The 15,961-nt window shown below is 40.5% G+C and overlaps 1 protein-coding gene across 4 annotated transcripts; it reads right to left on the bottom strand.

Moving 5' to 3' along the window:
* Nucleotides 1–6,574: 6,574 nt before the first annotated feature.
* Nucleotides 6,575–11,480, bottom strand: LOC139381495 (kelch-like protein 31). 4 transcript variants are annotated; one of them, XM_071125092.1, is made up of 4 exons: nt 11,375–11,431; nt 10,068–10,108; nt 8,796–9,998; nt 6,575–8,656 (listed from the first exon to the last, which is right to left on the bottom strand). In XM_071125092.1, exons 3-4 carry the CDS (start codon nt 9,968–9,970, stop codon nt 7,924–7,926), a joined length of 1,908 nt encoding a protein of 635 aa, XP_070981193.1. In that variant the 5' UTR covers nt 9,971–9,998; nt 10,068–10,108; nt 11,375–11,431; the 3' UTR covers nt 6,575–7,923. The 4 variants fall into 4 exon arrangements, with proteins under 4 accessions (XP_070981193.1, XP_070981192.1, XP_070981190.1 ...); XM_071125091.1 differs by having other exon boundaries at nt 8,796–10,001; nt 11,375–11,427; XM_071125089.1 differs by lacking the exon at nt 10,068–10,108 and having other exon boundaries at nt 8,796–10,001; nt 11,375–11,480.
* Between the last annotated feature and the right edge of the window lie 4,481 nt (nt 11,481–15,961).

Genomic DNA, 15,961 nt, shown 5'->3' with positions numbered 1-15,961 from the left:
AGCATTCCTACAGCATTTCCCTCCAGAAGTCATGAGAAAGTTGTCCGGCTGCGGGGACTGTGCGAGGGGATTTATACTACTATCTGTACTTACTGGTGGCACAGACACTGTTTCATCCTTTCCTACACTGAAATTACCCTGCCTAAAGATTGCGTCTGAAGCTGGGCTTGCAGCACAGCTATCCTCGCCATAAGGAGATTGTTCTCCTGTATATTATGAGTACAGCGACTGCAATTAGAAGCCATCATGTCAATGTTACTACTTAGCTTCGGCTGGTGGAGGTCCTGATGAACCACGTCCAGATAAAACGTCCGGAGTGAAAAAGTTGAATGACAAAAGTAGAGCGAGGGAAAAACAAAAAATATAAACAGTAATTAAAAAGTAAAAACCCTAAAGTTGTCATGTAGCAAAGTAAGGTTAGCAACAAAACACACAGCAGCACGTAAACAAGTCTGCCAGAAATGTCCGGGAACTTGCAGGGGCCTTGGTGGAAGAGTGGGGTAACATCTCACAGCAAGAACTGGCAAATCTGGTGCAGTCCATGAGGAGGAGATGCACTGCAGTACTCTGATGGCCACACCAGATGCTGACTGTTACTTTTGATTTTGACCCCCCTTTGTTCAGGGACACATTATTCAATTTCTGTTAGTCACATGTCTGTGGAACTTGTTCAGTTTATGTCTCAGTTGTTGAATCTTATGTTCATACAAATAGTTACACATGTTAAGTTTGCTGAAAATAAACACAGTTGACAGTGAGAGGAAGTTAATTTTTTTGCTTAGTTTAAGTATGCACGTCAGCTTTGACATTGGTTTTGCACATCGGCATTAAACTAGACATCGGGCCGATATCGATGTTGCCATTTTTAGCTAATATTGGCCGATTCTTATATGTTCACCGATATATCGTGCATCCCTACATGGAACGATTTAATCTCTGAGCTCCTGAGATCAGAGAGGGATCTACCTTGTAGTTGCTTGTATTAAAGATTCACTATTATACCTTAAATAGTCTCTGCCTGGATTCTTTGGATACAGTTTTCCACAACAGAGGCATAAACGGTTGCTTAGGATCCTCGGCCACTATGGGGCCGCCGACTCCTGAGTTTTTTTAGAAACTCAGTCGGGGATCTCAACTTACTATTGAGAGCTGAATAGTAGAATACACAAGGTGCAAGTTCGAAATTTGGTTGTGCATCAGCAGTTTATATCTTGTTTTGTCAGTCACTGACAGTCTCTCAATTAACCATGTCAGCTAATAAAGTTAGTTAGTTAGTTTAGCCAGTTATCTATATGGACCGGGAATGCAGGGCACATGCCCAGGTGCCCTTACCTCCAGAGAGCCCACATTGTTTTTCTTAGTCACCCTCACTCAGATATCATTAACATGGTATATGCCATGGCAAAATTAGTAGAACTGCAGGAAATATGGTTTAAAACAGAAAAAAATGGTCTGCCCTATGATAAAATTTGTAGAATTACATTAAATGTATTATGAAATTGCAAACATTTTTCCTCGCCCCACGGCAGAATGAGTAGAATTGCATGGAATTTGTTATACAACTGCACAAATGTCTCTCTGCCCCATGGCAAAAGGAGTAGAATTGCATGATATTTGTTATAAAATTGCAAAATGTGTAAAACTGCTTTAAACTTGTTTTATAACTGCAACATTTTCTCTACTTCCTTTTGCAAATGTGTCGAATTTCAGTATGCTAACTTTAAAAAGTGACTGCCCCTAAAAAACAACTAATCCCTTGAAAATGGCCTATCCGGCATCGATATGAGTCAGAAACTGAAACGATGTTCGCTGAGAGTCAGGAAACATTTCAGGGAATGAATGTTTTAATAAAATAAACAGAACAGAATATAATACAAAACAAGAACTTCGAACAACGCACAGACGTGAAACAGAAACAATGATGCCTGGGGAAGGAACCAAAGGGAGTGACATATAGGGCAGGTAATCAAGGAAGTGATGGAGTCTAGGCGAGTCTGACTATGCGCAGGTGCTTGTAACGATTTTTATTTATTTTTATTTCACCTTTATTTAACCAGGTAGGCAAGTTGAGAACAAGTTCTCATTTACAATTGCGACCTGGCCAAGATAAAGCAAAGCAGTTCGACACATACAACGACACAGAGTTACACATGGAGTAAAACAAACATACAGTCAATAATACAGTATAAACAAGTCTATATACGATGTGAGCAAATGAGGTGAGATAAGGGAGGTAAAGGCAAAAAGGCCATGGTGGCAAAGTAGATACAATATAGCAAGTAAAACACTGGAATGGTAGATTTGCAATGGGAGAATGTGCAAAGTAGAAATAAAAATAATGGGGGTGCAAAGGAGCAAAATAAATAAATAAATAAAATACAGTAGGGAAAGAGGTAGTTGTTTGGGCTAAATTATAGGTGGGCTATGTACAGGTGCAGTAATCTGTGAGCTGCTCTGACAGTTGGTGCTTAAAGCTAGTGAGGGAGATAAGTGTTTCCAGTTTCAGAGATTTTTGTAGTTCGTTCCAGTCATTGGCAGCAGAGAACTGGAAGGAGAGGCGGCCAAAGAAAGAATGGTGGTGGTGTGTCACGATGGTGACAGGTGTGCACCATAACGAGCAGCCTGGTGACCTAGAGGACGGAGAGGGAGCACACTGACAGAAACAGTTATTCTAGTGGCAAAATTACTACAAAGTGCAAATAGGATCATTTTGGATATAAAATCAGTCTGATCTAAAACCTCGGTTTGTCACAACGAGTAAATTATGGTTGGTTTTGGATTACAATTATGTCAGCAAATCATGCCCCCTTTTGCCAAACTCCACTTGCAAATCGCCCCTCTGGCCACTTCGCTTCCCATCAATGAATGGGGCTCCCATGTTTCATAGCCCCCAACCAAAGTGTTCAACGGATCACGGCCGTTTGAGACTGAAAAGCCCTTTACGGATTGACCATGCAATGCATGCTAGCAGCAGGATGCACTGCCAACAACTCAGCTTTGGCTTGGAAACATTCCAAAAGAAAGCAAATTATTAGTAGGAAAAACATTTGCCATGATTGTGATGTCGCCAGATTGACTTTAGATATGCAGTATAACTTTAGCCAGCTAACTAAGATTGATGGGACCACATTATTTTAGCTAGCCAACTTTAGCATTTCTAGCTATTTTTGACTAACTTTGATAGTAACAGTAATGGCAACATTGCCATCTCTCTAAAGTAAATTTTACAACATCATAATATGGCAAAGTTGTTTCCTACTAGTTATTTGCCTACTTTAGCAAAGTCATCGTATTTCCATGCCACTGTAAATCAGTGTAGTTTACATGAAACAGTCACATTAGCCTCCGAGGTGCAACCCATGTCTAGGGCGCAAATAAATATTGAATGCAGCTATGGTGCAGCCTGGTCTCATAGCCTAGATGTAACATAGTAAATGTAAATCCGGGACACTCAAATTAGCATGATATGTTATGTTTGGTATGGTCACATAAGACAGAAGGTTACTTAAGGCAAAAACGAAGGAAGAATGGTTGGTCGAGGTGGATGGGTAGACATATAATGTGAACAAAAGGTTGCATGTTCGAATCTCATCACTGACAACTTTAGCATTTTAGTTCAATGGAAACTTTTCAAGCGCTTACTACTTTTTTGCTACTTAGCAACTACTTAGCAACTACTTAGCATGTTAGCTAACCCTAACCTGTAACATATCATACGTATTGCAAATTCATAACATACTGTACGAATTGCAATTCGTAACATATAATAAGATTTGTAATTTGAAACATATCACATGAAAGGGATGATGGACATCCACAAATTAATACATACTATATCATATTAAATGGATATTGTCCCGAGTTACTGCCCTGATGACACAGATGACTTCATCAACAACGACAGGTAATGTGTGTAATGTAAAATGTGAAAAGCTGATTATTTTTTTTACCTGGCTTGATAAAATAGTAGGCTAATTCTTCAGTAGACCAGTAGAGTCATTTTGGTTGTGAAGTGCATTATTAAAAAGCTTTGTCCTTTCATTAGAACAAAATGCAATTTACCACTTGGCTGTCTATTATATCACCCTGTCGCAGGACATCCCAGTCATCACCACCTCATACGATTGCATGCTGCAGTTCTTTGAGAGATGTCCAGTATGCAGGTGAACATGCAGCATAGAGGAGACAAGCAAGGGGGCCCTCATCAGCATCATGCAGACATGCAGACAGGTTGTCAGCAACCTTCACCTGTCAGCGGCAACAGCTTTCACAGGCTCATCATTTGTACAAATACAGAAGGTAACCCACTTCATTACTTTGATACATTTGATAACCCAATTGTGAAACATAATATATGTAAACTGACATTATTTGTTGCGTATTTCCTACTTAGAAGCATAGAATGTCCAGGGCATAACCAAGCTTGATGGAGCCAGCCTAAGTGCTGTGTCCACTATTCTATTTCACTTCACATTTTATGATATCTGAAGTAAAATATAAAATGGCTGTTGGTTTCACCAGGCTAATCATAGCCACCATTGATAATGAAATCAGTGCTCTCTGTGTGTGTGTTTGTGTGTGACTGACCTTGGTGGTTCCAAACGTCTTTCATTTAAGAATGATAGAGGCCACTGTGTTCTTGGGAACCTTCAATGCTGCAGATATTTGTTGGTACCTTTCCCAAGATCTGTGCCTCGACACAATCCTGTCTCGGAGCTATACAGACAACTCACGTTTGGTTTCTGTCATGGCCGCCAGCATTTCTTGAGGAGCAAACCAAAAAATGAGGCTAAATTAGTGGGTGCAGTTCCCCTTTTAAGCATACATTTTTCTTTCTGCCTTCAAAGTGGGGGTCATCATAGAATTAGGAATTAAAATACTAGAATGAACCTTCTTATGATGGGTTAAAGGTCAGCCTTTGTGGTCAGAAAATTGGTCAACCATGGTTTGCCAGTGCTATGATAAGATATTGTTTAAATAATGCATTTAAAGAATGTATGTGCACTGTATGTTTGTTAGCTAGCTAGCCAGACAGTTTTAGAGGAATGATTCCATAAATGTTTCTTTATTTGCTGCCAGTGTGCCAACATTCCAATCAAACAATGCAGTCAATCCACAGGTTTACACTGGCTGAAATCAGTTGATGATAGGACAGTTGTAAATGCAACAAGTACTGATATTGTATCATATTTTAGCACTCACACAGCTTTCCACGAAAACCAAAAATGCATATAAAGTATATAAACTGTTTGCATATATTTTAGACACTATTTATACATACAATTTGTATAAACCCGTATAAACCATATTTATAATTGCATTACTATATTTTAGGTTGACAATAAATCTATTACACAATTTCTGATATATCACGCCTTACTTTTATTTTCCTGCATAAGTAATATCTGGATTATGCCTCTACTGCCTTTCATTCCAATTAGACTGGTATGGATTTCTCACTGGCTGTCATTTTCACCCCATTCTGTAAGTTTGAAGGTTTATGACACAGCCTGTCTAGTCATTTAATAGGATATCTATGAGGGCCACTAAAAAAATTGCCCGCTTGGTGGGGGGTCCCCCACCTTGCCTCGTCTCTTTCTGGAGGTAGAGGGTTCTGTTCTGGAGCCAATGGGCCTTCTTCTCTACCTCTATTTATTTCTCCCTTTGTCTCCTTCTCAAGTAATATTATTGTTCAAGTTGATCATTAAACATCTTTATAACTTAAAAATGTTTATTTTCTTAACCAAACTACTATATAGTAAAAAACAACAATATAGGTTTTTCAGATATCAAGACAGAATCGCTCTTTTGAAAATAGCAAAATGGGGCAAGCAAACTTGATGGAATAATGAGTAAGTCATATTGCCATTTAGAGTGACCTACATTGCTGACGTTACTGTACATATACACACTGTTAACCTTAGATCTGTAATTTATTACTGACATCTCACAGATGTTGGTTTTGAGATGATCTGTATTATCGATGCTGCAAGTTACAGGGCTAAAATTGTTTTTGCACACTTCGACACTGTGAAGAGAACTGAAAATGTCGCCCTCTGTAGTCTACTTCGTGTACTTCTTCTCTACATGAGGTTTGAACCTGATAGTCACAACGATTCAACAATGTGTGGAGTTAGACCATGAAATAAGGTGGCTCATGTATGATTACTCAAGTTCATAGGCAAATATGTCTCACCGCCATGGGATTTACTGCAAATAGGCCAAGTAAGCTCAGACCTGTTCTGCAGACCTGGGTCAAATACATGTAATATACTTTCAAATATAGAAAGTATTTGAGGTGTGCTTGATTTAGCTCACTCATTTAATTAGACTATTCCCTGGGTTCCATTGAACAGGTCAAACTAAATCAACTACTCATGTACAGTTATTATACTGATTGATGATGAATAACTTTTTTGTAGATGTATGCCTACAAATGAAATGACCTGGCTTCTGTGGCCTCATGAAAGTTAGCAAACTCATATCAAAGGTAAAATGAAATATGTGTTTGCATATAGGACAGTAAATTATAGCTTTGTATAAATAACAGAGAAATAGTCAAGTTCAGACAATATTTATGTCATTTTTTTTTTATAGTGGTGTATGGCCTTGAAGAAAAAGGCTATAGGTGCAGTGAAAGGTGTTGTTTTACAGAGTCAGCCATAGTAGTACAGTATGATGAGACAATCCAGACAAATTATGAGCTTTCAGGGAAATTAAGAGGCACTGTTGCAGAGTGCCCACACCCTTAACAGCTCAGGCTAATAGCTTAATGTTCCAGTATTCACCATTTTTTTACAAAACATATTTGACCACTGTCAAATTCATTTTTGACCCCATTCAACCCTCATCATAACTACTTTCTCCCAGACAGTACATAGGATCATAATTTGACCTATATTGTCACAGCAAAATAATCCTGCAGCAACAGGATTTGAATGTTTAGTCCACAATGTTGCTTAATCGGTGGTTAGGCTATTAGCTGGCCAAAAGTAGTCTACAAGAAAAGTGCTGTTAATATAACCAACCATGTGTTAGTATGGGTTTTCAGTGAATTTATGGGTTTCACTAAGCTCATCTGCATTTCCTGCTATGCAGGCAGATCTCAAAAGAGTGATCAAATTCATCCCAATTCACATAACTGTACTGTGTAGTGTGTTAAATGCTCAAGTAAAAGAAGCAACAAATACTAACCAACAGCAACTACTCCTGGTAGGTACAATATATAATTTCTTCATGATTTATTAATCCAGCAACAGAGTAATTCCTTTACCTTCTGCATTGACATCTAATTTCAGAGACATTTTCTTTTCAAGTTTGAAATGTTATTTCACAGTTGTATACCTGTATATGATGTTTTAAGTATACAGTATTCCATCATCATATGTCCAGTCTTTGTTTATACTATATACAGTGTATTTAGCTTTATGTTACTGGACAATAATGATAGTGACATTATAATAAGTGTTCAATATATGGGCATGTGTATGTGTATTGTACAAATAATGCTGTTACTATTAGCATATATACCGTCAAATAAGTATTATATTGGGAATAACAGCTATGGTCGGTGGAGTATAGGCTCATTCAACTATTATGGCTGAATAGGCCCCAAAATAAAATAAATGTTCCCATCATAATAGAAGATTTTAATTAGTCTCACAACACAAAACAACTTTCTGAATTGTCACACATTAAAGCCTTAATAAAAGTAATGAAAATAATTTGAATATATCTGATTCAATTCCAGATTAGTTGCATGCGTGACATTTGTATGTTATCACTTTTCTTTCTGACCTTAAGTAGGGATGATCACTTTCTGCATTGAAAGCCATAAAGGATTTTCTGAAATGAACTGGCTAGGGAATTTTTGGTCTTGCTTCAATTAGCAAGTAAACTACTTTTCAAACGACCTACCAGACTCTATATGCTGACTGGAGCAGATAAAACTGAGCTGGACCTGGACTCTCGTGTTTTGCGTGTGGGTATGGTAACGACACAGCATGAGATGCCAACTGTAGCCTCTGGCAACTCATCGTCCTCAGTCCATTCATTGAGGTCAGGGTTATACACCTGGATGCATTTCTTGTACTTCTTCTCAATCTCGTTCCAGCCTCCAAGAAGATAGATCTTATTATTCATGCTGACGATACCAGCAGTGCTCACTCCTGTGTTCAGGGGGGCAGAGTAGCTCCACTGCCCATTGTGAGGGTTGAAACACTCAACAGCTAAGACATCCACCCTCTCTCCACGGCCACCCAGCTGGCTGCCACCAATCACGTAAGCCCGTTCTCCGACTGTAGCAGCGGAATGCCAGCCTCTAGGGGAGCTCAAACTGTTCTTATCCTGCCACACATCAGTGGAAGGATCATAGCTGCACACAGCCCTGGAGTACGCATTGTTGATGTAACCACCGCTAACAAGGATTTTGCCATCAATGACGGAGCTGGCGTGGCAGCACCGGGGGATTTCCATGGGGGCTTTCATCTGCCATTGGTTGGAGGAGGGCACGTAGCACTCCATTGAAGCCTGGCATCCATCAGAGTTACGACCACCAATAGCGAACAAGAGGCCATTGAAGGTGTTGAGACTGAAGTGGGTGCGCTTCTGGATCATGTTGGTCAAATGAATCCAGGTGTTGAATCGAGGATCATACCTAATTGCCCCAAAAAATCTATTAGATACATATTATTATTCAATACACAATTGAATGTACAGTACAATAGCCTATCATGGTCTGTGTAATATAAAATACATTTACAATAGAATAAGCTTATATAGAATCAAATCCTCACCTGCAGAAGTTGCTGACAGCATGTTTAGCCTGGTTCCTGGCATCATTCTGGTCTTCACCACCAGCAACATAAAGGAAGCAATCCAGGACTGCCACACACTGATTGAAGCTCTTGGCTGGCATCTCTGTGAGCCTATTCCATACATCGTCATCATCCCTGTAGAGGACCTCTTTGCTGAGAGACTTTTCCGTCAAGGCCGGTCGTCCACCCACTGTCAGCATGACCCGGATGCCACCACGTACCTTTGTTCTGCGGGACTGCAGAATGTTCTGCTGGTAGGGCAACAGGTGGTAATTCATGGCGTCCACTAGGAGACGATGGCACTCGGGGTCCTGCATCATTCTGGGCACACTCTGGACATGGTTGACCAGGTCCATGGCTGAGATGGTCCCGAAGCGGATGTTGGTCAGAAGATCTGGGGCGTATTTCAGCCTCTTCTCGTTGAAGTCCAACCACTTCATGGCTATCTGAAAGGCTGTAATCTCAGAGGGCAACTGCAGGGAATCATCACTGAGGAAGTCGTTGATCTGCTCGTAAGTGAGCTTCAGGAACTGCTCCATCTCAGAGAACTCTATAAAGTTCTCCCTCATGAACTTCTGGGTGGCCTGCTTTGTTTCTTTGAGGTTGTAGGTGTCGGCGATGTTGGCCACATACATGCAGTTCTCCGCACTGAGCTCCTGCATGAGGAAGTCGCTGCACATCTTCACCAGGGTGTTGATCTGCAACAACATGGCTGCTGCGATGGTGCTGCCAATGCTGTACAACGACAGGGTTAGTTTCCCTGAGTAGGCGTATGTGATGGCTGTGGCCAGGCCTGTGGGTGAAAGGTCGTTCAGGTCGATCTTTGTGAGGGCGGAATCGCTCTTTAAGATATTCTGAATGTACTCACTGCAGGAGGCCATGACAACTTTGTGGACATCGAAGGACTTTGACTTGGTGGAGACGGTCAGGTCACAGAGGAAACTGTCCTGCCTCATGGTACTAAGACCCTCCAAGAGATTAGGAGCATAAACAGGGTCAGTGACTTCACTTGAGATGCAGCTGAAGCCGTTTCCTCCCTCCAACAAGGTATTCAGCCCATTGATATTATTGATCGGGCTATCCTCGACCATTATGGTTATTTCATTGATATCCCCTTTGTTTTTTTTGGCAGTCTTGTTCTTTTTGGGAGCCATGTCTGCAGCAGAGGGACACAGCCCAGATCTACTGTAAAGAAATCATACAAAATATTGTCAAAATCAGATGTGTAATATAGTAGGTAATAATCATTACCTGTATTTGTGGTTATAAGTAGGTCTGCTTTTAGAAAATATCTGTCAAATCAAATCAAAGTTTATTTGTCACGTGTGCCGAATACAACAGGTGTAGTAGACCTTACAGTGAAATGTTTACTTACAGGCTTTAACCAATGGTGCAAAAAAAGCTATTAGGTGAACAATAGGTAAGTAAAGAAATTCTGCATTTATGCTGCATTTATGCAGTACTGCATACTGCATTTATGCATGTTATATATGTTTCTGATATGTTGCTGCTGCCATTTGACAATGTATGTTGTGGAATAATTGACTAAGTGGTTGAATAAATCAAATCAAATACAACAGGTGACCTTACAGTGAAATGCTTACTTATAAGCCCTTAACCAACAATGCAGTTTTTAGAAAAATAAGTGTTAAGAAATTATATATTCAAATAAACTGTGAATAAGGGAATGAATAATAAATAAAAAAATTGTGTGCATTTATACTGCAATTTGGATATTTTAACCAAAGTTCAACACGTTAATGAAAATATAACCTTTTTTTTTCTTCTGACATTTGGAGAGGATTGCGACAAGGGCATTACATTCCCAAACCACGTGAAGGCCTATTCTATCTTAGTTGCATTTTTGGCATTTATATTTAATACAAATTTAAAGCAATTTTGTTAGGCAATCAACGTCAATATGATTACTATAAACTGCCAACTCCCCCCACCCATCAAATAAATTAAAACAACAGTAGGTATAGTAGGACTATACCGGAATAATGCTATAGCCCAAGTCAGCAAGACAACATTCCTCTCTCTGCATCTGTCATGATTTATCAGTACCATGTCCAGGAATAGCAATGCTTGATAGTTCAACCATGACGTTCCTTTTATAGACTTTGTGGCATGAGGACCTGGCCTAATGTCCTTCTAAAAAGTTCTGTTATTATTACAATTTTTTTTAAAGAAGTCCTAATGATCAATGAAATAATCCACGTTTGTAGAAATTATAAATGTGAAATAATCTGAAAGTTTAATGAAAAATCCCAAACATTATTGAAAAAGTCATCAGATCTACAGCCAATAATAATACCAGCCTACAATAAAATATTGAGCCTATAGTAGAAACTTGCCTAGTTATTTGGAAATCTGATGGAAATACACTGACAATATAACTATGGTTGCAAACTTACACATCAGGCTACTGTAATGTGTCACTGTGCCAATATCAAACCAAACCGGTTGACACACATATAGGCAACTTTTTTCATTGACAGACACAGAGAAAATTCAGTGACATAGGAATAATATGGCCTAAACGGGGACTTACTTACCAAAGATATGAGAAGCCGGTGAAGAAAAGACTTGCACCTCCAGATAGTGTGCAGGAGAGAGAGACTCGCTATACTCAATGGTGCCAGAAGAGCTGGGCAAGCTCCTCCTCTGAGCATATGCAAATAGAAGTATTGCACAATACGTGTGAGGAAGACTCATGAGTTTGGAGACTCTGAAGGTAGAAACCATACTCCTAATCAGGCAATCCGACACCCTAATAAGAGTATATTGATTTGTAATATGACAGCTGGGATCACCCTGAATAACCTTTAATATAGTGTAGACTACATTAAAATCCATCTTTCTGGCTTGATATCACAGGCCTAGTTGTCAACCAATTTTAATACCTCAAGAGCATCAAGAGCATCTTGACCGGTTGCAGCAACTGCTCGGCATCTGACCATCTTTACTCCACACACAGGGATGCGTACAAAGCTCTCCTCCGCCCTCCATTTGGCAAATCTGACCATAATTCTATGCTTCTGATTCCTGCTTACAAGCAAAAACTAAAGCAGGAAGTACCAGTAACTCGCTCAATACGGTAGTGGTAGTGCTACACTACAGGACTGTTTTGCTAGCACAGACTAGAATATGTTCCGGGATTCATCCAGTGGCATCTAGGAATACACCACCTCAGTCATCGGCTTCATCAATAAGTGCATCGATGACGTTATCCCCACAGTGACTGTATGTACATATCCCAACCAGAAGCCATGGATTACAGGCAACATCCGCATCGAGCTAAAGGCTAGAGCTGCCATTTTCAAGGAGTGGGATACAAATCCGGACGCTTATAAGAAACCCCTCTATGCCCTCAGACGATCCATCAAACAAGCAAAGCGTCAATCCCGGATTAAGATTGAATCCTACTACACCAGCTCTGACGCTCGTTGGATGTGGCAGGGCTTGAAAACTATTACGGACTAGAAAGGGAAACCAAGACGCGAGCTTCCCAGTGACGCGAGCCTACCAGACAGGCCAAATGCCTTTTATTCTCGTTTTGAGGCAAGCAACACTGAAAGCTGGGACCGAGAGACTGAAAAACAGCTTCTATCTCAAGGCCATCAGACTGTTAAACAGCCATCACTAACATTGAGTGGCTGCTGCCAACATACTGACTCAAATCTCTAGCCACTTTAACAATAAAAAATGGGATGTAATAAATGTATCACTAGTCACTTTAAACAATGCCACTTTATATAATGTTTACATACCCTACATTACTCATCTCATATGTATATACTGTACTTTATACCATCTACTGCATCTTGCCTATGTCGTTCGGCCATCGCTCACCCATATATTTATATGTACATATTCTTATTCATTCCTTTACACTTGTGTGTATCAGGTAGTTGTTGTGAAATTGTTAGATTACTTGTTAGATATTACAGCATGGTCGGAACTAGAAGCACAAGCATTTCGCTACACTCGCATTAACATCTGCTAACCATGTGTATGTGACCAATAAAATTTGATTTGATTTGACTCTGGGACTAAACACCTCCCTCTGCAACTGTATCCTGGACTTCCTGACAGGCTGTGCCCAGGTGCTAAGAGTAGGCAACAACACGTCTGCCACGCTGATCCTTAACACTGCGGCCCCTCAGGGGTGTGTACTTAGTCCCCTCCTGTATTCCCTGTTCACCCACGACTGCGTGGCCTAACACGACTCCAACACCATCATTAAGTTTTCTGACGACACAACAGTGGTAGGCCTGATCACCGACAAGGATGAGACGGCCCATATGGAGGAGGTCAGAGAACTGTCAGTGTGGTGCAAGGACAACAACCTCTCCCTCAATGTGAGCAAGACAAAGGAGCTGATCGTGGACTACAGGAAAAGGCAGGCCGAACATGCCCCCATTGACATCGACAGGGCTGTGGTGGAGCGGGTCGAAAGTTTCAAGTTCCTTGGTGTCCACATCACCAACGAACTATCATGGTCCAAATATACCAAGACAGTTGTGAACAGGGCATGACAAAACCTTTTCCCCTCAGGAGAGGGTCCCCAGATCCTCAAAAGGTTCTACAGTTGCACCATCGAGAGAATCCTGACCGGTTGCATTACCGCCTTGTATGGCAACTGCTCGGCATCTGACCGTAATGCGCTACAGAGGGTAGTTTGAAGGACCCATTACATCACTGGGGCCAAGCTTCCTGCCATCAAGGACCTATATAATAGGCAGTGTCAGAGGAAATCCCATAAACTTGTCAGAGACTCCAGTCACTGTTGCAGTTCAAACTTAAGCTCAAAGAATCAAAGAAGCAAGGAAGGTATTTTAGATGCACTAACAACAAGTGTAATTGCCTGTTTTAATCTGATTCTTTATTGTACAATTACTCACATCCTGGACAGTAATAGATTGACACCAATGATTCAAATTTGTCAGCCCTCGTTTGCTTTGTCGACTGAATCCCAATTATTGTACATTAGGCTACTGATTTACGAAAGAAATCACATGGCTGATTATATTTTAAACATGCATATTGTCTGTAGAGCTGCTTCCTAAATCAATTCATGAAATGCTTGTTTTGTTTGACACTAATGAATGTTTGAAAGAGTTTACAAACAACTATAGTTAAGTTTACATGGGAGTTTCTTGTGACTGATTGTATGCTGCTGCGTCTGAGAAGACATTGGGAAGGCACCACCACCACTTTAGATTGGATTGGGAGTGTGGAGAAGCAGGGGTAGACATAACAAAGTAAACGTAAATCTGGGACACGCCAATTAGTATGATATGTTACGTTTCATATGGTATGCATTACTTTGTGGATGTCCACAATTGTACAAATTGCAATTCGTACAATAAGTTACGAATTTGCAAAACATATGATATAATAAGAATTCCAAATTGCTGTGGCTAACTGTTACGGATACAGGTATCCTGTGTCTGTGTGTATCCTGTGTCTGTGTGTATCCTGTGTGTTTCTTTTCTCTCCTTCTCCCCTCACAGGTGAAAATCATTACTCCCCAATCAGTCAACAATCAACCCATCAATCAGAAGACACACCTCCTCCTGTTTCCTACCCTATCACAGTTCCTTCCCCATGGTTTAAAAACCCCATCATTTGTTTGTTCAAGGAGAGCTCAATCTTTGTAATGCCATGTTGGTAGATAGCTGTTCTTGATAGATTTCAGTAGCACAATCTCTTTGTAAATGCCATGTATGTAGCTCTCTCTCTTTGTGTATTAATTAACCTCTTCTTTTGTTTGAGCACCTCCAAAGCACTTTGTCATCTCCTGTGAGTATTGTTTTTGCTTATGGTGTTTGCTGGTGGGAAAAGGGGGAAACCAAGACAAGTCGCCCATGGGCATACACTACCCGTAGGTAAACTTTGTTAAAACACACTAGTTAGAACTGGGCGGACCACCCACTGTATTTTTGGTTAGTTAGTTAGCTGTTGTTGAAATAGGCTAGTCTAGCTTAGGGGTGTTTTGAATACTTATTGTTTCTTTCCTTGGGTCCAGCTCAGCCCCTTTTGCCTGCTCCCCCCATTACCGTGTGTTTAGAAATAAACCCTGAGTTTGACGGTATTATTTCGGTTGTCGTGGTTATTTCGTTCACTTTTACTTTGTCACTGTTATAATTTACATGAGTTATGTTACGGGTCTCACTACCATCCCCCCTAGACTGTCGGGCCAAAAGGGATTCGTAACACTAACAGTGACTAGGTGGCTAATGCTGACGTTAGCTAGGGGGCTAACATTAATTAGGCTAGTGGTTACGGTTAAGGTTAGGGTTATGGGAAGGGTTATCTAACATGCTAAGTAGTGCAAAGTAGCTAAAAAGTCGTAAGAGGATGCAAAGTTGCTAAAATGCAAAAGTTGTCCGTGATGAGTTTTGAACATGCAACCTTTGGGTTGCTAGACAGTCGCTTTATACGCCTACCCCGACCAAGCATCCTACTTCCATTTTTGTCATAAGTAACCTTTGGACTTATGTAACCATTCCAAACGTTACATATCACACTAATTTCAGTTTTTCCCGGATTTAAGGTGACTATGTTACATCTAGCCTATGAGACCAAGTTGGGGTGGAGGAGAGTGTTGGAGGGAAGGGGAGATGCTCTGGTGCTATAATTAACAACCCAGTCAGTTGCCCAACTTGTGGCTGCTGTCTGTCAATTCAGCACTGAGTTGCAGAAACACTTACTGGAATGGTTTTGTTTGAGATAATTATGAATACAGATGTAGCGCTCACCATCTGTCATGTGTGAAGACCTTGTTTTAAGTGTGTGCCTTGTGTTTCTGGGCTGCATGTGGGGGCCTCTGCTGCAAACATGCATGCAGTAGGCTACGTAGGCAGCCACATTTTACAACCGAGGTGGATGCAGGCATTGCCCATTTATAGTTCATAGTAAAAGGAGTAGCCTAGCTGGGCAGGGGGTGTTCCCATACATAGCTCCTTCTCGGAATGCACCTTCAGCAATTCTGACATTCTAGTCAACCGAAACAAGGATTACCATTTTGGGATGTATGTCAATTTGTTTCAGCTTTCATACACATTTTCATTTGTACTTTTTCACACAAATTCTGCATGATGTCCATGGTAGTTCATGATAAACAATAATGTTGGCCA

The sequence above is a fragment of the Oncorhynchus clarkii genome, chromosome 23 (genome assembly GCF_045791955.1).
Source record: "Oncorhynchus clarkii lewisi isolate Uvic-CL-2024 chromosome 23, UVic_Ocla_1.0, whole genome shotgun sequence".
In the NCBI taxonomy this organism is placed as follows: Eukaryota; Metazoa; Chordata; class Actinopteri; order Salmoniformes; family Salmonidae; genus Oncorhynchus; species Oncorhynchus clarkii.
Note: the sequence above shows the minus strand (reverse complement) of the source record. Positions and strands in the feature narration are given on the sequence as shown.

Excerpts from the sequence above, each read along its gene's own strand:
- LOC139381495 (XM_071125089.1), bottom strand. The coding sequence starts at position 9,970 with ATGGCTCCCAAAAAGAACAAGACTGCCAAAAAAAACAAAGGGGATATC. Across the intron at positions 8,657-8,795 it reads GCTGTCAGCAACTTCTGCAG|GTATGATCCTCGATTCAACA; the intron begins GTGAGGATTTGA and ends TGGGGCAATTAG.